The sequence below is a fragment of the Anoplophora glabripennis genome, unplaced genomic scaffold (genome assembly GCF_000390285.2).
Source record: "Anoplophora glabripennis isolate ALB-LARVAE unplaced genomic scaffold, Agla_2.0 scaffold360, whole genome shotgun sequence".
NCBI classification, from domain to species: domain Eukaryota; kingdom Metazoa; phylum Arthropoda; class Insecta; order Coleoptera; family Cerambycidae; genus Anoplophora; species Anoplophora glabripennis.
The window spans coordinates 177,910-199,915 of NW_019416516.1; the positions used below are offsets into that span (position 1 = coordinate 177,910).

The 22,006-nt window shown below is 33.3% G+C and overlaps 1 protein-coding gene across 1 annotated transcript; it reads right to left on the reverse strand.

Moving 5' to 3' along the window:
- Positions 1-565: 565 nt before the first annotated feature.
- LOC108908477 (ATP-binding cassette sub-family G member 5) lies at positions 566-21,441 on the reverse strand. Its single transcript, XM_018712522.1, has 11 exons — positions 21,256-21,441; positions 20,732-20,849; positions 16,867-17,057; positions 13,522-13,666; positions 9,403-9,675; positions 6,273-6,498; positions 5,846-5,963; positions 5,701-5,794; positions 3,619-3,757; positions 1,379-1,564; positions 566-1,321 (listed from the first exon to the last, which is right to left on the reverse strand). The coding sequence occupies exons 1-11, from the start codon at positions 21,307-21,309 to the stop codon at positions 928-930; spliced, it is 1,938 nt and encodes a 645-aa protein (XP_018568038.1). The 5' UTR covers positions 21,310-21,441; the 3' UTR covers positions 566-927.
- Positions 21,442-22,006: the final 565 nt, after the last annotated feature.

Sequence of the window (22,006 nt, forward strand, 5' to 3'; positions counted from 1 at the left end):
ACAAACCTACAGTCGCGAATTAAAAACGAAGGCACAAGATCCGGTCCAGCTGTTAATTTGGGTTTCAACTTTTTCATAGCGCTTACTATTTCTTGTTCTGAGAAAGACTGAATGTTAATAGTAGGCGCGTAACAAACTTCATTTTGAAAAATCAAATTTATCGAGGTATCATGCGAAAAAAAAAAATTGGGTCACTTTTGATATCGCGTTCCGACTTTTTTATGAATAAATTATAAGACTCCTTTATATCGGATTTTATTTTATTATGAAATATGAAATTAGCTGCATTTTTTCGTAGCACTCGATCCTCCTTAAGATCTTTGCTTCAACTGATTTGAATGGACAAATGCCTATTTATTCTTATTTAGTATTATTGCGGTTTTCACAGACTTATTATTATCGCGAATGATTGTTTATATTTGTCTTACGAGTATTTAAAATGGTCTATTGCTATAAATTCTTTGTAAGCGATGTTTGTTGTTCTTTTAGCATAAAGAAAGAACTGATTATCACACTGAGCAATGAAAAAACATACATATAGGGAATTAATAATAATATACACTAATAATTCAAATAACATTTCTTGTAATATTGCAACCATAGGACAATGGACGGAGCTACCGTTTGGGCAAATATAAATATACAAAAATCTTAACATAATTCTTAATATAACTAATAGCAACTAAATAATTAATAAATAGGACATTTTAGTACACTTCAAAAAATAACTCATATTTTTTTTTCACTCAAATTATTTGTCCTATTAAATATCCACAAACAGTAATTGTTTTGGATCTTGAGGAAATAAAATAACCAGTCCCAGTACTACCGCAGTTTGTAACTTTTTGCAGATCTTCAAATTTTTCACGCCTTCAGTATTGCACAACATACTTTTTAAATTCAAGAGGGTTACCCCTTCTTTCTTCTTTATTCTCGAAATTTAGCCTTAACGAAAGCCGGTAGGGGAATCAAATACAAAAATAAATTAAACACTATCATCCCCAGGGCGAACGCAAAAGTTATTCCAATATTCAGGTCCTCCTCCAATATTCCACTAAATATCACATCGGTGTGGTCACGGCTGTATCTTTCTGACAAATACGACTGCCCGCTGGCGTATCTGCAATAAGCGCTGTTATGACCGTTCAGCAGGGATGTTTCGATTAAATTCATATTGGTGCAGTTGCGCTTTGTATCAAAGGCAAGCGCTTGGTTCAACAGTGGGTTTGTGAAAACTTTCCTGTTGAGGAAAGCAGAGGCGTATCTGGTTTGTGTGGCGTATGTCAGGTAATACAGCCAGTCCTGAAGCCCCTTGATTGACCTGAGAACGTAGACTTTTATTAGAGTTTCTTTCGTGTGTTGTAAAAATATCCTTTACCTTAAAATTCCACTGCTGAGTGTGAGGCAGACGCAAGTTATGTATATGCTAAACACAGCTGCGGAAAGATGATCTTTGACTATCATTAGAATGGCCATGGTTTGTTGTTCGGAGAAAATATAACATGCCCAGAGTATCAGCATAAAGTACAGGTAGTCCAAGGTGTTCTGGAAGCTTCCAATAAATCTGAAACGTTTAACGTCAAAAATGCGTCTAAATTTTTAGGATGTTATGCTTATGCTTATGTTTACATACAAGGTGTAACAAAAATAAGGTTTCGACTACTTCGAACTAATTTCGTGAGATATCGTATCCGGTTTTTTGGGATGGGAAATTCGAATTTACCGACGATTTCATTATATCTTCTAGAGGGCACCACAAGCGACCATTTAGGACTCATTTAAACTGCCAGAACCATTTTGTGCCATTTTGGGATGGAAAAAATTTTCCTCCAACTTTTCTGCTTAAAATAGGTAATATCTCTATAGCCAACCGTATTCAACAACAAAAAAATTCAATTTGTAAATGCATAAAAAAATAGTTTCAAAGTTATTTTCAACAGTGATAAACGAAATTATAGCCCGGTCAAATTAGTCATAAAAATAGTGGTCAAATAACGAAAATTCCGACAGAGCTAAATTTTGGTGGAGACCTTGGATACAACCTCTAGAAAAGTGTCAAAAATCCCCATCGATCCCATGTGTGCTAAAAAAGTTATTCGGAGTCAAAGGTCAAAATTTTAGGTTTTTTGAATTTTTTTCGAAAACGGAAAGTTTTATCAAAAAAAGTACCCCCGATAAGAATTATAGATCTTAAAATTGTCTACAAAAATGGTCCTCATACTTTTTTTTCTAAAAATCACCATTCCTGAGATATCGCGATTCTAAAAGTTGAAGGAGTCACGTTCTACATATATGCCACGTATATACATAGTCAGGCACTTAATACAAGTAAAAATGCCTATTTGTGTTTCTTATATGTATGAACTATACTATTCTGAGAATATACACTCAAAAAAAACTCGGTCCCTTAGTCAAAATGACGCAGATGTCCTTATAATTGAAACAGCAATAGAACAATTTAATGCAACAAATACAACTATTGTAGTTGGTGAAGATGTTGACTTATTAATACTACTCACTGCAAGGACTCCAATTGATAAAATTATATACTCTTTAAAACCTGGAAAGGCTCAACAGCGAATACAATTCTGGACTGGATTCGAAAGTCACTTTGTAATACATTGTTGTAGTGATTGCTGTGATGTTTTTCGAGAGTACATTTAATAGCCGTATTTTCAAGTTTTCTTTTGAAAATGACGCATTTATTTACCAATCGCAAAGCAAAGCAAATCGAAAAATCGAAGCAATCGAACATCTTCTACGAAAATCAGATTTTAAAATCATTTTTCTCAACCCAATTCCATGTATTTACCTCATTTTGACATAACGGACATGTGACCAAAATATTTGACATAAATTCTAATTCTAATCTAATCTAAAAATCTAAAAAATTGCTAATTATTATTAACCTGTTTTAAAATATATGCTTTGCAATGTTTATCAGTGGAGTGTGCTTTTTTGTAAGTAGTGATAGACATTTTTGTCGAAATGACCCACAAGTAGAATAATAACAAACCTGCGGGCATTATTCTAATTTATAGGGAATGTCGTCAAAATTCTGCCCAAGCATCTCAGCTTTATGCGGAGCTCTATGTCGAGCTCTATGCTAATGACATACATCCCAGTCTCCGAGAATTTGTTTACCTTTGCGTCAGCGTGACTCAGTAGCGACGAAATTTTTGCAGATGCCAAAACGTTTAGAAGCATTGGATGCTACTAGTTACAGAAGAGAAGAACGGTTTCATTCGTAGAGAATCAACAACAATAACCGGAATCAACATCAGGGAGTTTTGATAGCGGATCCTCCCCCGCAACCTAGCCCGAGAACAACAAAGGCAGTAAGGTACTTTGGAAATGGGAAACTTGTTTTTATTACAGAAATATCCTTACGAAGTACGAATTAAATTAAGTTATCGAATTTCCAAAATAGTCAGTGGCGTCGAAATTCCGAGATCGTCAATGGCATTGCCCCCAATATCACCGCCACTGGTTGACAAATTTCTTAATCATCTCAGATATGTTTCCCCTTATCCAAGTAAATTATTAGTTAATATTTAATGAAAAAATAATTTATTAGCAATTTTTAAAATGTGTATTTTTATTAATCTTTTGACTTACGGATAAATAATTGCACTTGCTCCTGCTGTGGACAAGAAGGAGAACGGTATAGAAACAGCGTTGTAAGTTAACAGGAATAAAGTGCCTCCGTACAAGCCTTCCTGAGATTCTTGGAAGTATCTTGTTCTATACGCAGGAACTGAAAACAAAGATTGAGGAGATACATTTTTTATTCGTTTTTTTCCAGTTGAAAACTCTAAGTGATTCAAACAAGAAATTACATCATACGGCACATGAATCGCGAAATACGTTTCCTGTTTCTCGCTTTTTTGAATACAGAAATACAGACCCAGATGACTGATTTCCCTTCCCAAAAATTCCAATTTTTATTAATTGTTCTTCCGCACGGCTTCTGATATATATGCGGAAGTAATCCTACCTTTTGATTAAATTTGACGGAAAATCCCTTTTGCGTACAGAAGTCGAACTTTATAAAGAACAAAAAAAAAGGATTTTTCCAGACAAAAGTCGGATTATTTTCGCTTAAGTCGAAATACGGAAATGGGCAATTAGCTATATGAATTTTAATTGCTGTAACCCCTCATCAGAATTTAAAATTTTCATAATACGAGATTCGTTCAAGTTCCGTTTTCAACCATAACTTGCTTTTAGCCTCACTTACACTGGTGTCATTTAAGGGAAAAAATACATCATTTCTTTTATTAGAAAGATGCATTGTGTTAATTTTTTTTCTGTTAAGGTCCGAGAGTAAATCGTACATTCCAGGTTCGTACTTGCTTTTCATAAAACGTGATAAAAATAGACACATTCATAGAAGATAAATTTTGCATTTTATATTCATAAATAATGAAACAAGTATACATCCTAGTTAGTATAAACGGTGTTTCAGTTCGAATGAATCAAACTTTAACCACAAATTGAACTCAATAAATAATTCAGACTTGCCTTATGAAGCAAGGGTCTAAGTCTCACCGTTTTCACTGTACAAGGCCGTATTGGTCGGTTGTTAAAATCATATTATTTACGAAATCCTTGGTATGCTTATAACAAATTGATTCAAATTTGGTGTGGTGTTAACATTTACACATGTGCATAATTTACTGTAAAATTTACAAATTTTTGTAGGTTAGTGGCGTAGGAATGGAACGATACACTATACCGATTTTCAACAAGTATGCCTTTTTTATGTAGAATTGTCCACGGAATCTAAAAATAAATCTCAAATGATTATTGAGTCATTGGCGTAGAAGTTTGGGTAAAAAAATCTCGCCTTTCTTCCCATTCCTACTTAAAATAAAAGTTAAAGAAAGCTTTAGGGTAAAGGAAAATCTTTAGTTGTTTCTTTATAGATTTTGAGATGCAGCAATTTATTATTTCTTGTCCACTTCTACTATTTTGTATTTATCTCAATTGGTAAGTTACTGGACCTAACACGGACCTTTGCGGAACGCCATAATGTAGTGGTGTGGGTTAGGTTTCACTTTCTTACTAACTGTTGCTTGAGAGTTCATTACTTCAATCATAATTTTGCGACATCTTAAATGTGGCTTAAATCAGGAATGCCCCCTAATACTATTCCATTTTACTCAACAAAATCTCGTGATTTACGAAATCAAATGTCTGTGAAATATTGCCATAACATACTATTTATCCTTCAGTGTTCTGCTAGATTTATAAAGTAAATTTAAAAAATTGTATAAATTTCTTGTATCAATGGTTTTATTTAAAAATTTTCCATATGTTGTCATTGACATTTTGTTCATACTAGCTGAATTTTTGGAGACGGAAATGAAAATTTACGTCCTGAACTCTTGCTAATATTCTTTAATTCTGTCAATAACAAATGAACAGTACTGCATGCTCAATGAGATGCTTATTACTTATGTTACTTTGTATATTACAATACAGAAAATCAAAATTTAACGATTTCTTTACAGTAACGTCAGAGCGGCGTCCTGAATCCGCCCCTGTGTTTGTATGTACGATTTACTCACGGACGTTAGACTTAACAGGAGATTATATGCTCTGATATTTTAAATATCGCTTATGCACAGCTAAATTCATTCAACTAAATGTAATTGTGATGCGTCCGGAAAATTCAATGTACTCTTTAGAACTTACACATTAAAATAGTATTGGCTATCCCGATAAAGTAAACGGCGGCTAGGCTGTTGAAAATTAACCCGCTTCTGGTGATGTAGGTATGCTGAAAATCCTGTAAAGCGGAGACGAATCAGTGGAACTCTTTCAATTAACAGATGCTTACCTTCATTTCTCTGTAGAACGTCCACAAAAAGAAGAAAACTAGAGGCAGCAGAAATAGTCTTAGGAACATTTGTCGGATACCATCTGCTCTGAAATTCAATGTTGCTGATAATAATCTCCTAAAATGCAAACATAAACCTGTAACATTAAACTTTATAACAGGGTTATTAACTAGCGTTTTACGAGGAAACCGATGTAAAACATTCAGCGGTTACAGTTTGTCGTTAATGTTTTTTTAATCTTTATTAACATAAACTCGTTTTAATTTCAGTGATACTGTAAGGCATTACGGACATAAAATAAATGAAAATTAATGTTATTCCTCCTGCAATACCAAAAAAAAATGTATGCAGAGTAGTAGAATTATTTGTAATTAGAGGATAACGTTTATTTTCGTACTAAATTGCAAAAACAGTTTTTTTACTTACACAAATATCGTACAACCTGTAGAAAAGGAACTTGCTCTACCCAACAACAAAGGGACCTTACTTCCATGGCTCATACCATGGTCCAACGTGTGATTTGGGCCGGTAACGGAGGATCCTTTTCTATAAGCACCGCCCTCTAACTTGAATTTTTCCACCAGGGCTGATATTTGATGGTTGCTTTCGACGAATCTTTCTCTCGATCTTCTGTCCACTGTAGATAAGCACACTGTACGACGGAAAGTAGTGAATGTTAATAAGACATTAGTTAACAATATTTATTTAGTTTTGAAGTCAGTCGCAGATAATGAAATTTCGATTAGGTTTTTAGTATAAAAACTTCAAATCTAAGAAAATCAATATGTTCAAAGCTTTAAGGACATTATTATACGAAGCTCTGTTTTGTTCAAGCAGAGCATAGATGTATCAAGATTACTAAAATTTAAACCCTTTCAACAGTATCTTTCTACTATTCATCTTCATTCAATTATAAAACCGCAAAAATTGTCTTTAAATTTTCTAGATTTGTTAATTTTTATAATAATTATTTACATGAGGATTTGTTGTCATTTAGTATAAAAAAGTGTGACGCGCTTTTTAGCTCAATTTACATTTTCCAATTAAGTAAACAGGTAAAGAATAATAATGATCAAGCACGTGTATCCGGAACTATTGGTCGAAATGGATCTATCTGCAGTTCACTGCATCTTCACTAAAGAATAATACAAAATTAAATTTCACATCGTCTCTGTGTTACTAAATCTGTTGATTTTTCAGTAGATTGATTTATTTCACGTTTGATCTAGTGATCTACTGATTTTTGTTCAAAACTTACTGAATTTTAAATTTCTGTAAAGTCGACATCCGTCTGGTAGTAATTTCTTAATTCGTGAGTAGATAAAACGTATTTTTAAATTAGACCAAACAACTACTCTGATTTCTGGTCACATATTCGAAGATCATTCTCAAACGAATGCAGCTTATATATGATCGAAGAGTTGCCTACTGATTTTTACAAATTTCTTTTAATGGCAACTAGTGATTTATTAAAAACTCATCCGGCAATACCGTAGAATAATTTTTAATTCATGGGTATCATTCGCGATGTAATTTTATTGCTGTTGTATGTCGTTTTGGCTGACGAAGAGGCTGGCGCAAATACTACGAGTAGGTTGACACATATTGCAATTTATTTTATTTTTAATATATTTTTCTAAAGATGTAAAGAGTTTTTTCTCTATGACATATTTCCACTTTCATTAATGCGTCAAGGTCTAGTTTTGATGAAATTTGGTGTGATAATTCTACATAGCATGAAGTTTTCTTGAACCAAGTATGAAAGTCCTATACCCAATTTAAAGACCTCAAAAAAATCCCTAAAAGGTAATTTTTTAACCCCATTTTTGGCGATTTTTTGCGATTTTTACATCAATCATGATTCATTCGATTTGTAACTAGTCATATTTTGTAAACAATTTAATTACAAACATTTTTTTCCTCTTCCATTTTCGCCTAAAATCGATTCTTGAAAAGATACATAATTAAATAGGAAGAAAAATATGACATTTTTCGAATTTTTTTAACATATTGTCCCGCCAAAAGTTAAGCCCACGTTTTTTTATGAGCATGGAAAAATTTTAATTTCTAGTGATATTTGAAAACCAAAAAGCCAAAAATCTCCGTGGATATATGATTCACCCAAACCAAAACAGATATCGCCTAGTCTAATTACTTATTGCAAAAAAAAACGACTAAAAATCGCATTTCTTTTGACCATCCACTTTTACCACCTTTAAAACGAAAATAGATTTTTTTAAGAAACCTTCAGAATATGTAGTCCTTAGCAAGTAGATTAAGTGCATTTTTGTAAAATTGCAAAATATTGGATAGTTTTTTCAATAATTGAGTTTTTCGAAAATAAAGGCATTTTTTTCAAATTTCAATATATCATACAAGTAATGCAAAATAATTGGAAATATGCGAAAAATCTACCCAAACTTTGACCTTTTTTTCGAGTCGAAAAATGTAGATCTTTTTTTATCCTTGAAATTTAATCGGAATGGCATTATAGTCGTTTAAAAGCTGACGTATTTTCACAAATTAAAAAAAAAATGATAATTTTTTTTCAAAAATTGCCACAACCTCATTGAACACCGTTTTGAAAACGAAGTAGTAACATGCAGCTGCGGTAAAATTGTTCATTCAATTCTACTTAATTTTTCCTAATTTTTACGTGTGTTTGTTTACCGAACTAAATTTTGGCAAAAAACGAGGTATTTTCGACAATTTGACTGGCCTATATGTTGTGGCGTGAATATTCGTATGTGTGGGCGGTTCAATTCGTTCTAGCGATACATGACGTCAGCAACGAGATGGGGAATTGTGTTTTGACACAGCTATATATTATATACAAACACAATTGAAGTTGATAGCGATACATAAGTCGCAAAACGTGAAATGTTCACATTTATGCATTGTATGAATCGTGTTTAAACAGTCAGGTAAGTACGTAGGGTCTACAAGTGAACATAACCTTAAATATTGTGTCAAAATAAGTATTTTGTTTGAAGACTGAAGAAGCTTTATCTGTGTTGTACAATAAAATGAATGACGTGATGTTTAGACTGCAACAGCGCTGGAAATATATAATTATTGGAAAAACGCTTGAAAGCCGTTTCAGTTTCATATCAAAATACGCCTTGATTTAGTCTGTCTCGTTAATGACGTCACCGCATGCGCGTAGACACACCACCGTATAGGTCAACCGATTGCCAAGTTGTAATAGAATTCACAATAAGTATTACTCGACGTATTTTATAAACGGCTAACATTACGACCATGAGATATACAACTCTTTTATTCATCCTACGCTGAAGTAATCTCAGAAAAACTTCTAACACGCTCTGAAATATTTGATTTACGTCTGTATGTATCTCTGGAAAATGAAAAAGCACGCGCTAGTTGAAAACGAACCCTTCGCAGCTTCTACCCACTTACAAATATACTTTCAGATTCCCGTAAATCGTAAATATTAAAACTGGCCCGCCCAAGATTCAGCTCGCGCTGATCTTGGCGCTACTTCTGCAGCTTCACGTGCAGTCCCCCAGACCCATAAACATCTCCGAATACTCACGGTAATACATGAGAGGATTTTCGAGCTGCGGACAAGGGAATCCGATAGCGTTGAAATACTCCAGCATCTGCCTCGTTCCGCCTGTGTATACGACGTCCCCGAGGCATAAGTAAAGAACCCGCTCCAAGAATGGGAATACGTCCGAGCGGGGCTTCTCCATCGTCAGAACGATGGCCGTGCCGTACTTCTTCGCCGCGTTCGATAAGATGGACACCACCAGGTAGGTGTTTAATGGGTCCAGGTCCCACGTCGGCTCGTCCAGCAATAGGACCACTGCGAGGAAGGAATTGCTTGTAAAATGGGTATTAAACTGTAGATATATACAGGGTGTTCCATTTTCGCTTAGCCGCAACATAACTTTGTTATTTTAAATGGAACACTCTGTATATTATTGCATTGATTAATTCCTTGGTTAATATTAGGTAGAGTTTATTAAATATACATGGTACAACTCCACCACCATGTACACCATGTATATTAATTTTTTTGCGATAGATCGTCGATAGTACAAGTTTGAGCACCCCTGGTCTAAAAGGTTACGTTTTAAACTGAAAAAAAATTTTTCACGTGATGGTTTAAACATTTATAGCCGTTCCTGGTGCGGACGGACAAACGCAAGTCTCATTTAAATTGTACTGACATTCTCCGTACATTAACACCATATCTGCTAGTTCTTGTCCATGTAGTGATTCTAGACGTGCACGTGCACAAGATGCACATTTACCTTTTAATACTTCGAAATCCTTCGAAAACTTCAAACCCCGTGGAAATAAGGTGATAGGTCAATAACTAAAGGTCAAATATGAAAAGTCAGTAATCGGAGGTTAATGACAGAAAGTCAAAGGTGGCTGTCAATGACTAGAGGTTAAAGGAGAAAGGTCAAGGAAAAATATGTAATTATATCGAATTACCTTCGAAAATCTTTCAATGCATCGAAATAATTTGGAAACTACAAACTACTTGGAAATCAGGTGAAAGGTCAATAACCAAAGGTCAAATATGACTAGTCATTGGAAGTCAATGATCGGAAGTCAAATATGAACATTAATGACTCGAAGATAATGATGAAAGGTCAAGGACCGAAAGTCAAAAGACGATGACCTTGCAATAGTCTTTGACCTTTCACTTTTGTTATCCAGTTATTGATCTTGAACCATTGACCTTTTATTTCTGGTCATTGACCTCCCATCTTTCAATTTATTTCGAAGAATTTGGAGATTCTAAAGGTTAGAGAGTTTTGATGTAAGTATTTTGTTAAAAAGTATACGTTCATATAAACCAGGGATGCACAGACTTATAGGGAACAGGGGCCACTCGGGAAAAATATAAGCCAAGGACGGGCCACTACAAACAATATCTATTAACACAAAATTTTTTATTTTTAAATAGTATGAAATACAATGATAAAAATAAAATAACCTTCAAAAATGTAATAATTATGTAAGTAATCATTACAATGTAATATTTCATGTTTTATTATTTTGATGCATGACATTGCATTGAACTAACAAGTTTTTTTATATTTGGCTCCACATTACTTGTAGCCACACGTATAATTGCTTCCAAATTTTCATTTGCCAGACGGTTTCGGTTTTTCGTTTTGTTAAGTTTCATCACTGAAAACGTTTGTTCACAAATATACGTCGATCCAAATAAGCTTGCGCATTTCAATGCATTTATTCGCAACTCTTTATAAGCGTTTTTATCAACGCAACGGTAGAAGTTGAGTAAATTACCTTCATTAAATTTGTTTCTTAAATTATCATCATTTTGCATGTCTATTAATTCCAGCTGCATTAATTCCGGCGCATTTTCGGGTGAAATGTTGAAAGGATTGCTGAAAATGTCCAATAGCGGTTTAACTTTTTTGAAGTCTACAAAACGATTTTCAAAAGCTTGTATCAAAATATCAATTTTTTCAACATGAGCGAAATTGACGTCAGTTTTATTGAACTTCTCCATAATTTTTTTGTAGTTCGGAAAATGGCCGTAATTGGCTGAATTGATTTGTGTCCTGAAAAGACTCAATTTGCATTGAAAGGACGAAACATGAGAGTATAGCTGCGAAATCAATTGATCTTTGCCTTGGAGTCGCGTATTTAAGACATTCAAGTGATTTGTGATGTCTACAAGAAACGCTAAGTCACACAGCCAATCAGGGTTGTCGAGTTCGGGGACGTCGTTTTTCTTTTCCGCCAGAAATAGTTGGATTTCTTCAATCAAGTTAAGAAATCGCTGTAGTGTCAACCCACGACTTAGCCACCTTACTTCAGTGTAAAACAGGAGATCACCATATTCGCTTTCAATATCCTCGAGAAATTGTTTGAATTGTCGGTGATTGAGACCTCGTGATTTTATAAAGTTTACGGTAGGTACTACAACTTTCATAACATTTTCAAATCCCAATAATTTTGAACAGAGGGCCTCTTGATGTATAATACAATGAAACTGCATTAATTCCTTGGTATTTATGTTTTTAGTTTGTAAATATGTTTTTAACAGAGTTACTATCCCAGATGTACTTCCAACCATTGAAGGTGCTCCGTCAGTTGTAATTCCAGATATTTTCGTTAAATCCAAATCCATTATAGAACATTTTTCTAGAAGAGCTTTGAGCATGTCACTTCCCCTGGTTTGACTTGTCAAAGAACTCATACCAATCAGTTCTTCACTCACTTCAAAATTTTGCGTTACACCTCGTAAAAATATTAATAGTTGAGCAGTTGAACTTATATCTGTAGATTCGTCGAGCGCTATAGAAAAATACTCAAAACTTCTCGATTTCGTAGCTAATTGCTCTTCTATATTATCTGCTAATGCGGTAATTCTTCTTTGAACAGTCATCCGATTTAACTGAATTTTTTCAAACTTCTTTACATTTTCCGGACAAATTTTTTTTGCGGCGATATCCAAACATTGCTTAACAAACTCACCATCTTTAAAAGGCCGACAAGTTTTCGCTATTATTCGAGATATTTCAAAGCTAACTTCAGTGGCTGTTTCAGCATCTTGAATTGGTTTTGTAAACATAGATTGCTGGCCTATTAGTTCCCGTTGTAAAGTGGAAATTCTTTGCGTTCGATTTTCGCCAGTTAATTTGGTAAAAGTTGGATGCTGGGTTTCATAGTGCCTTTTCACATTATATTCCTTCGGAATAGAAACACTACTCTTGCATATTAAACAGACAATTTTGTTATGCGATGAAATAAAAAAGTATTTTTCGGTCCAAATATCATGAAACTGTCGATTTTCATCTTCAACCTTACGACTACGTTTCTTACTGGGGCCTGGTTTATCCATATCAAAATTAATATTATATGTTACAGTCGGTAAAAGCCAAGTTCGAACGACGAAATATTTACTCGTCACAGATTACAGTTCTCAAACAGTATAACGTTCGCTTATCCGTAGTCAAAACTTAACTGCCCCGGTAGCCGGCGATGCGTCGTATTTATACGAGTTACCAAACATCGAGAACCATCCACTTTGTTCGGGGATCGACGTGTTTCGCGAATCTGTAATCTAGTTGATGCGACAGATTTCTAGTCTCGTAATAATATGCTTGGACCGGAGCGCGGCGAGTAGAATACTTTTAAAATTCGTTGGCGGGCCGCATAAACATCGACAGCGAGCCGCATGCGGCCCGCGGGCCGCGGTATGTGCATCCCTGATATAAACTGTTTCTCTTATTTTTAGGTGAAATACAGCAAGCTAATTTTGAGACATCCTGTAGTATATTAAAGTGTACTTGGTTGTAAAATATAGAGTTACAGTCCAAACGATTAAAAAATTCGAAATGTTGGGATGTAATTAATGAACTTAGTAAATTTCAAAACTAATTTATTGGCAATTTGAAGTTTCAATTCAAAATGTCCCTTGCAGCGATCGCCATCACGAAAAAAATAAAACTGCGGTAAAAGAAATATTCTTAAGTTGTTTTCCAAGTCTGAGACTACAAACAAGACAGCCAGAACGTTGTTAGTTCACCTCTAAAAGACTTGTCGTTGTTAATAAATTGTCATTAAACTTCGCAAAAGTATTATAAGTTATATTTTAGTTACTGATGTCTGTACGTTATTAAAACATCATCTTTAGAATCAAAACTGAATTTATTTTTACCTGGATCTTTTATCAATTGAACACCAATCATCAGCCTCCTGTACTCGCTCTGCGTCAATCTGTCTATACATCTATTGGAGACCTGAGATAGTGCCAGATCTGCCATTACTTGTTTAACTTTAGACTTCTTCAAGTATCCAGTTAACTAAAAAAAAAAAACAACGGACATAGGTAGATATACAAACAAGGTACATGTTCGTTGTTCTAAGAAAAGACCCCCGTACGCCTGAGTTGCAACAGAGGTAATAAAATATGTCTTATCCATTACATCATTGTTTCCCTGACAAACTAGCATGACAGCTATGTAACACAACATATAATTTAGCAAAGTTTATGTACCGAGGCAGCAAACAGTGGATATGGAAAATGCATCTAGCAGTGCAGTAGTCAAAGATATTTTCAAGAAGTTATTTGTTTGTGTAGGAAAAAACAACCACAACCATATGCAGCTACAAATACAATCATATGCTATTAGACTAGGCTGAATCTGTTTTGGTTTGGACGAATCGTATATCCACGGAGATTTTTAGCTTTTTGGCTTTCAAATATCACTAGAAATGAAAATTTTTCTATGCGCATAAAAAAAAACGTGGGCTTAACATTTAATGTATATTTTCAAGAGTTGATTTTAGGCGAAAATGGAAGAGGAAAAAATGTTTGTAATTAATTTTTTTACAAAACACGACTAGTTACAAATCGAATGAATCATGATTATTATGGTAAATATCGAAAAAATTGCAAAAATTTTTTGGGGTATTTAAATTGGGTATAGGACCTTTATGCAATCCAGATTTTGAAAAAAAAAATTGCAAATTTTCAAAATTTTGCACAGCAAAAACCAAGGCTCTTAGATACTTAAAAATTTAATCACATATAGAAGGGCTCTCAATCTCTCAAATTTTTTTGAAAAATTCGAATCCGTCAATTAGGAGAGCTCTGGCGCTTGTTTAAACATTGGTCGAATTTTTGTACTTATAAACAATTAGAATAATTTTGTGAATATTCAATCAAATCAAGTTTTTTAAAGCAGGTTTTAAAAGTTCTTGGAAAGACGCTTCTTTTAAAAAAACATAACGATTGATCAATTAGTTACATAGTTATAGCCGATTCAAATTCGAGCAGGCCGAAGAGGCCGCGCTCTCTGCTTCCCCCACCACCACCACCCGTACGATTTTATTGAATTTCTCGCTTGCTTAAAAAACTTTAAACACGTTTTAAAGTAGGTTGCCAATGAAGAAAAGTATTGTAATCTTAAACCTGGTAAGTACTCGGAATACCAAAGGTATTTTTCGAAAAATTAGCCCGGATGTCCCAGTATATTTAGTGTAAATGACGGCTATAACTATGTAACTAATTGATCAATCGATCTGTTTTTTTTAAAGAAGCGTCTTTCCAAGAACTTTTAAAACCTGCTTTAAAAAATTTGATTTGATTGAATATTCACAAAGTTCTAATTGTTTATAAGTACAAAAATTCGACCAATGTTTAAACAAGCGCCAGAGCTCTCCTAATTGACGGATTCGAATTTTTCAAAAAAAGTTTGAAAGCTTGAGAGCCCTTCTATATGTGATTAAATTTTCAAGTATCTAAGGGCCTTGGTTTTTGCTGTGCAAAATTTTGAAAATTTGCAATTTTTTTTTCAAAATCTGGATTGCAAAATTATTATGCAAAATCTATCGAACCGATTTTGATGAAATTTGGTGTGATGATTCTACATAACATGAAGTTTTCTTGAGCCAAGTATAAAGGTCCTACACCCAATTTAAATACACCAAAAAAATTCCCTAAAAAGTATTGTTTTTTAACCCCATTTTTGTGATTTTTTCGATTTTTACCATAATAATCATGATTCATTCGATTTGTAACTAGTCATGTTTTGTAAAAAAAATTAATTACAAACATTTTGTTCCTCTTCCATTTTCGCCTAAAATCAACTCTTGAAAAGATACATAATTAAATAGGAAGAAAAATATTACATTTTTCGAATTTTTTTAACATATTGTGCCAAAAGTTAAGCCCACGTTTTTTTTATGCGCATAGAAAAATTTTCATTTTTAGTGATATTTTAAAGCCAAAAAGCCAAAAATCTCCGTGGATATACGATTCACCCAAATATAGCTTCTTGAAACAGATACCGTCTGGACTATATGATATTTAGAACTACTGAGAAAGCAAGTTGATGACAAATTACCAAATTTTATATTCCAGTTTTCTTACATTAAATTTTGTTCTCTGGTTTCGTAAGAAATATCGCAAATAAAACTGACGCTTACCTTTATCATATAAAGTGCTTTGCTATCCTTTTATATTATGCCGAAGGTGTTTTGATAAATGCTACTTTTAGTGAACATTGCCTTAAATCAATTCACATTAAGGGTCCACCATTTGCAGAAGTATCAAAATAAATCTAATAGATAATGTATAAACTATTTTGATGTAGAATCTTATGATAATGAATTTTAATTATACTTTATTGTATATTGTATTGTATTTGTTGTATTTTTTATTGCATATTGTATATTTGTACAACAGTATTTCGGAAAATACGGTATCTTTCAGTACATTTTGCACCTCTATGGTTATTTTTTGAGATAGCAAAACAATTAAAATTATTAGACTTTATTAAGTTTCATACTGAAGTCACTAGAGATAAACTAAAGTCATTTTGGATCAAAATCCCTTTTGCCAGCCCTGAATTATAAGAGTAAATCTTCAGTCCCTCCTTCGCAAGCTTTCGGAACAGGATCGCATTCTGCTTAAATTTAAGCTGTTCACGGTTGGTTCAATTTTGTTCCTGTTTTGTTTATTTTGGATTAATGCAATATGTCAGCACCGATTGGATGCTGAAGTGTCTAAATAAGAAAAAAAAAGTAGAAACATCGTATTTTGTTTAGAATTTTATAACTTTTTAGTATTACCATTTTTAACTTTCATGAATGCGACTCTGTCTACTTTAGTGACAGATTGCTTAAAAAAACAGTAAAACATAAATTAGTTTCATTTGCAATTAGTAGCGTATCTATGTAGTTAATTATCATGTAACAAAATGTTTCCCAGGTACAAAGGTACCTAGAGAAGAGAAGGGGGATTCAATTTTTAGTTGAATGACCGCATTCATAGGAAAATCAAATTATTCAGCTCTTAAGCTACACCTAAGCAACATTTTTATCGTGCGAAGGTCCTTTTGAAACTTGCCTCAATTAAACTTTTGCAATCCGACTCTCGCGGCGCGCCAAGCACAAAAGAGAATAGAAAGCTGTACATCAATCGACGGCGTCGCCGTATCGAGACTGACATTAAAGTGATGCAGATTTAGACCTTTCGCGATTAATTAAATTTACCAACCTTGGTGGGTGTGTAGTACAAAGTCTGCTCGACTGTTAATCCGGGAATGAAGTCGCATTTGTGTGTGACATAACCGCACCTCTGTTGGAACAAGCACAGGCTCATGGGTTGGTTGTTCAGAAGGATCTGGCCCCTGACGGGGCCCTGGGCGCGACGGGATATGACGTCGAGGAGGGCCTTTTTTCCACTACCTGAAAGCATAGTTCGTTAACCTTTCTAGAATCGAATGAAAGAAATGGTGTGTAATTAAAATAAAGGGGCGAATAGAATTCTTAACTTCATCATGTTTAACTACTTACATGATTGTAAATTATTATTATCTTTATTCATAATGTACTCTAAAACTGCAAAAATATGGAAATATTTTATACATTTTAAAGTTCCAAAATCTTTTTTGCATATTTTTGATAACAAACCGAATTTGAAACGTTCAAGGCAAAAATCTCGCTCACGAACGAGCGCGACGTTCACGCGCATGCGCGGGCCCAGCGCTCCTTCTCCCGTATGCAGGCCGTTCATTAACTACTGCTGCTAGCGCGATTATTACATGAACAATCAATGTAAAGCTTGCTAAATATAAATGTTTAACTCTGTCTTTAATTGACTCTGAAATCCCGATCCGATACGTCCAATAATTAATTGACAATTAAATTTTTTAAATTACCGTAAAAATAAGTTCTGTTTAGTACAAAAAGAGCGAATTCCCGAGGGACTTTTGCCTGACCCTGAAACTGTTTGTTTATAACGCTCTTCTGCACGCCCTACTTTATTAGTTGTAAAGGGCTACCAGTGGCGGCTCGTGAAGGAGGACTCTGGGACTCCGCCCCCCAATAATGTATTTATTAAATCAATAAAAAATCTAAATAGTATGCAATCAATATGTCATATATGTTAGGTTGGTTGTATAAAGTGGATGTACTCCGTGAACGTACCAGAGAGTTATGTCTGACCGCGCGCGCAATCCCCAGTCCATCGCGGACGGTGAAATCGAAGTCCACCGTGAAATCATATTTTTACATATGATTGGACAAATTGGCACGTGGAGGGGTAGGCGGCGATAGGCTCATGCGCTTTATTTTGGGACTCAATGTATCCCGTATCACTGCAGTGTAGTTATACGTGTTTTGTTTTGGGTTTGGCGCTTTTTAAGACATTATATTTTATAAGTTTAAGTTTAAAATGAGGGTTCGTGAAATAAAAAAACTTGTTTATTAGTAATTTAAGTTTAGAGGAAAAAGTCGAATTGAAAATTAACGGACGTCCAATGCCAGTGTTGAATTTAGTTCAGGTACAGAAAGAGTGCAAAAGTAGGCCAGTTTTTAAGGAAATTACTCAAGCTTTACAAATATTAGTGACGATACCAATGACAACAGCAGAACCAGAACGGTGTTTTTCAAAACTAAATCTGATTAAAACTTTTTTGAGAAATACTATGTGTGAAGATCGTCTAAGTGCGTTAGGAATGTTGTCCATTGAGAACTGTATGGTTAAAAATATTCCAGATTTTAACGAAAAGGTGACACAGAAGTTCAGTGCGGACAAAAGCAGGAGAATGGATTTTAATTTTAAAAAATAGGTGAGTGCATTAAACAATATAAATTGATGTTATTAAAATAGTAAATAATAAATAATTGAGGCAGTGCCTCCTCTGTAAAAATTCCCAAGAATCTTTTTATAAATATTTTTCATCTCTAAATCTACATATATCCCAGCTGGGTTGGTTGATCGATCATCCACTTCAGCCCCACACGTTGGAATTGTACTACTTGTATTGTATCTAAGTACTGTATCTACAGACTGACAGCATTCATTTTGATGTACCTATGTACTTGAAAAACACAATGACCTTGAAATTCCTCAAAATTTTCTCACCCCCCGCACCTCCTCTCATATACGTTCTTTCATCAAAACGCGCCCCCCCCTGTGGTTAAACCCACGGGCCGCCACTGAGGGCTACTTAATTTCAACTTTTTGTAATTTTTCTTTTCGATGCATTTTTTTGGATCAATTAGAAACTACATCTACGATATCAACTTCTAAAATTTTAAAAATTAAACAATTACAAAAAAACAAACGAAATTAATTAACAAATAGCTGGAGCAACAATTTCACGGTCAATCAAATCGGCCTTTGTCACACATGTTGGTCTTTGGATTGATAGTCCAGGGAATGAAGAGAAAAATAGATTAAAACCTCCGAATACTTTCGGATAGATCCGATTTTTATGAAAATTGGGAATTAAGCTTATTTCATCCTGTAGATGAAAAGTTATGAATGCTTGATATGCGCTTGGTATTTTTAAAAACCACCACTTATGCTAAAAAACTGAATAAATAAAAAATAGGTATTGTATAGACTAAAATCATGTCTTAATATATAGAATACATATTGTTTTATATTTTGGGTTATAATTTACGTTATTTTTATAAAGATTCAACCCTTAAAAACCACCCTTAATGATAAAAATATAAAATTAAAATAGTTTCTTTGACCTTAAAATATTTTTATAGATTGTAGATTTTTATAGATGTAAATCTTTTTATAGTATTATAAACAATTTATTACAATATTTCAACCCTTAAAAACTACCTCTAATAACAAAATATTAAAAAAAAAAGTTTTCAACGGTTTGAAATGGTTTGATGATTCTTTTACCTGTTTATAATACAATTTATAATTTATCGCATTGTTTTAACTCTTAAAAACCCAATGACAAGAATATAAAAAATAGCTTAGAAATTATTTAAAATGAATAATAATTTTTTTTTCGTAAGAACTTTCTTTCTCGCGATTTACTTTAATTTATGCAATATTCAAAATAATTATTTGAAAGTCATAATTTGAAATTTTCAATTATATATACATATTATTTAATTATGTATATCTACCTATGGATGCTCCAAAGTTGTGAATAACCAAAATATTGATATGTTCCGAAAATGAAGTGGTAAGGTACCGTTGGTTTTTTAACGATAACTTTCTTAGTTTTAAAGCTATTGAGACGATCCAAAAACGATTTTACGGAAAATTGCGACGGCTAAAAGTAATGTAAAATTGAATATTTTTTAAAGCCTTATTTTTGGGATTTTTGAAATTAAAGGGTATGAAGAACAAAACCTCAACTGCAAACTTCTAGCAGCGACATCTCTGTTAATTTTTATCCTAAACAAATAAAAAAAAACAAAATATTCTGTGAAAAAAAACTTTTGTACCCTTGAATATTTTTCGTATCATTTTTATTTTTAAATTCATTTTCAAGAATATGTTATATTTTTGGAATTAAAAAAAGACAATCAAAACGTAATATTTTCAAAAATATGCATTCTAAACCGCTTAAACTTGTATAATATATTGTTAGCACATAAATAATATAAATTGTAGAAGGATTACCTATAATTTTAAATCTCGTGAAAAATTCATCAGTGTTTGTACTGTTTTTTTTTCCGAAAAAGCGAATTAACTCTTTTATTTTGATCATATCTCTAAAAAAATGTTCTGTGCATTTTTCTTGAAAAATAGATTTTTTTTAGTTATTTTACGTTAAATGCTTCAAATTTAGTTTCTGGCGGATATGAAATTATCTTCAACTAACCGTATCTCAGCACCTATTGCACCTACATAAATGAAAAAAAACTCAATATTTTTCTTTTTCTATAAGCTTCATATTCTTCTAGACGTTTTTTTTTTCATAGAATGTCTATTTCCCGAGTTATTCTAGAAAAACTACTGAAAGACGTCTTTTTTTGTAGAAAATGTACATTTTCAATCACCAATAACTCAGAAAATATTGACGTTTCTTTCTGTTTTCCTCTACAGTTATTTCAACGCATACATTCTAGATCCAAAAATTTCCGAATCCACCTACCTTTAGATCCTAAAACAGCCAATACTTCACCAGAATGAACCGTCATAGAAACGTCCTTTAGTATAACTCCAGTTTTTATATTTCCTACCATTCTTTGCACGCATGACCCTGGTTCCACCTAAAGTAAATTATCATTGTTTAAATAACCGAAAATTTGAATATACTCGAGATGTTATGCTAACCACAAACAAACTGGGAAGTGTACATTTATCTCTTTACTGCTGCACAATTATGAATTGCATTTGCATTTTAATTTTTATTATTATGTCCTTCTATAATTTATTTGGTGTTATCAATTTAATATTACTCAGAATAAACGTAACCCACTTCATAAACAAACTTACAAGGGACGTTAAAATGAGATTTCTTGACATTAATTGAAGATAGAGTTTCTCTTTGTTGTTGCAAAATCATCTATTTTTGTTTTTGTAAACGTATTAGACTGACACCAAACAAATAATAGGTATACCTTCTCAGTAAGCACAAACCTAATTATATATTACATTAATATAACATTATTTTACCTGTCCGGAGTAGAACACATTGCACAGTTCTAATATATAGTCACTCGAAATCATATTGTGTGATTTATTTTAACTTTTCGGCACTGGAAGTATATCTTATCTCACAAAGGGACAGGTGATTATTAACAGGTAATCAGCATCCTGAATAAACATCAGTCTACCTGTGGGTGAGCTCTTTATACAACAGGTAGGTATGGCTAACTGACTATAGTTGACTTCATAAGCTATGTGAAAAGCAGAAAGCAGTATTGATATGGAATCAGCCAAGGGAAAAGAGGGGATCTATCAATTTTGAAGTATTTTTTTTAACTGTATATACCGTAATGAATTGCAGGTGACATATATTTGGCACAGTTCACATAAACTTTGTTGTTTCAGTTACAATAACCATATGATAGGTTGTCACGTTAACCTCACTAATTATTAAAAAAATAGTTATTAAATTAATGTACCTATGTTATTATTTGTCGGTGATTATGTATAGAACTTTGTTATTATATTGTAATCAAACCATTGCATTTAAACACAATTGTAAACAAAATAACCGTATAAACAGATACTTGTCCAGCACTACACACTGTACACCCCTTCAGGAGATGACCTAATAGGGATGATGGGAGTAGACAAAGACAACGCACGACAACCATAGAATGGGGTGATGTCACTCAATAATCAGGACGTTTACGCCGATTTAGCTACAAGTGTACCAAATACAAGTTTATGCATTTTTGTGAATTTATAATCTTCAAGT

What these genes read in the sequence shown, in the direction of transcription:
- LOC108908477 (XM_018712522.1), bottom strand. Translation starts at nt 21,309, where the DNA reads ATGATTTCGAGTGACTATATATTAGAACTGTGCAATGTGTTCTACTCC. An exon ending in TCAATTGATAAAAGATCCAG is followed by an intron (nt 9,676 to 13,521) that starts GTAAAAATAAAT and finishes CCTTCCTCGCAG; the next exon opens with TGGTCCTATTGCTGGACGAG. An exon ending in CGTTCTACAGAGAAATGAAG is followed by an intron (nt 5,795 to 5,845) that starts GTAAGCATCTGT and finishes TCCGCTTTACAG; the next exon opens with GATTTTCAGCATACCTACAT.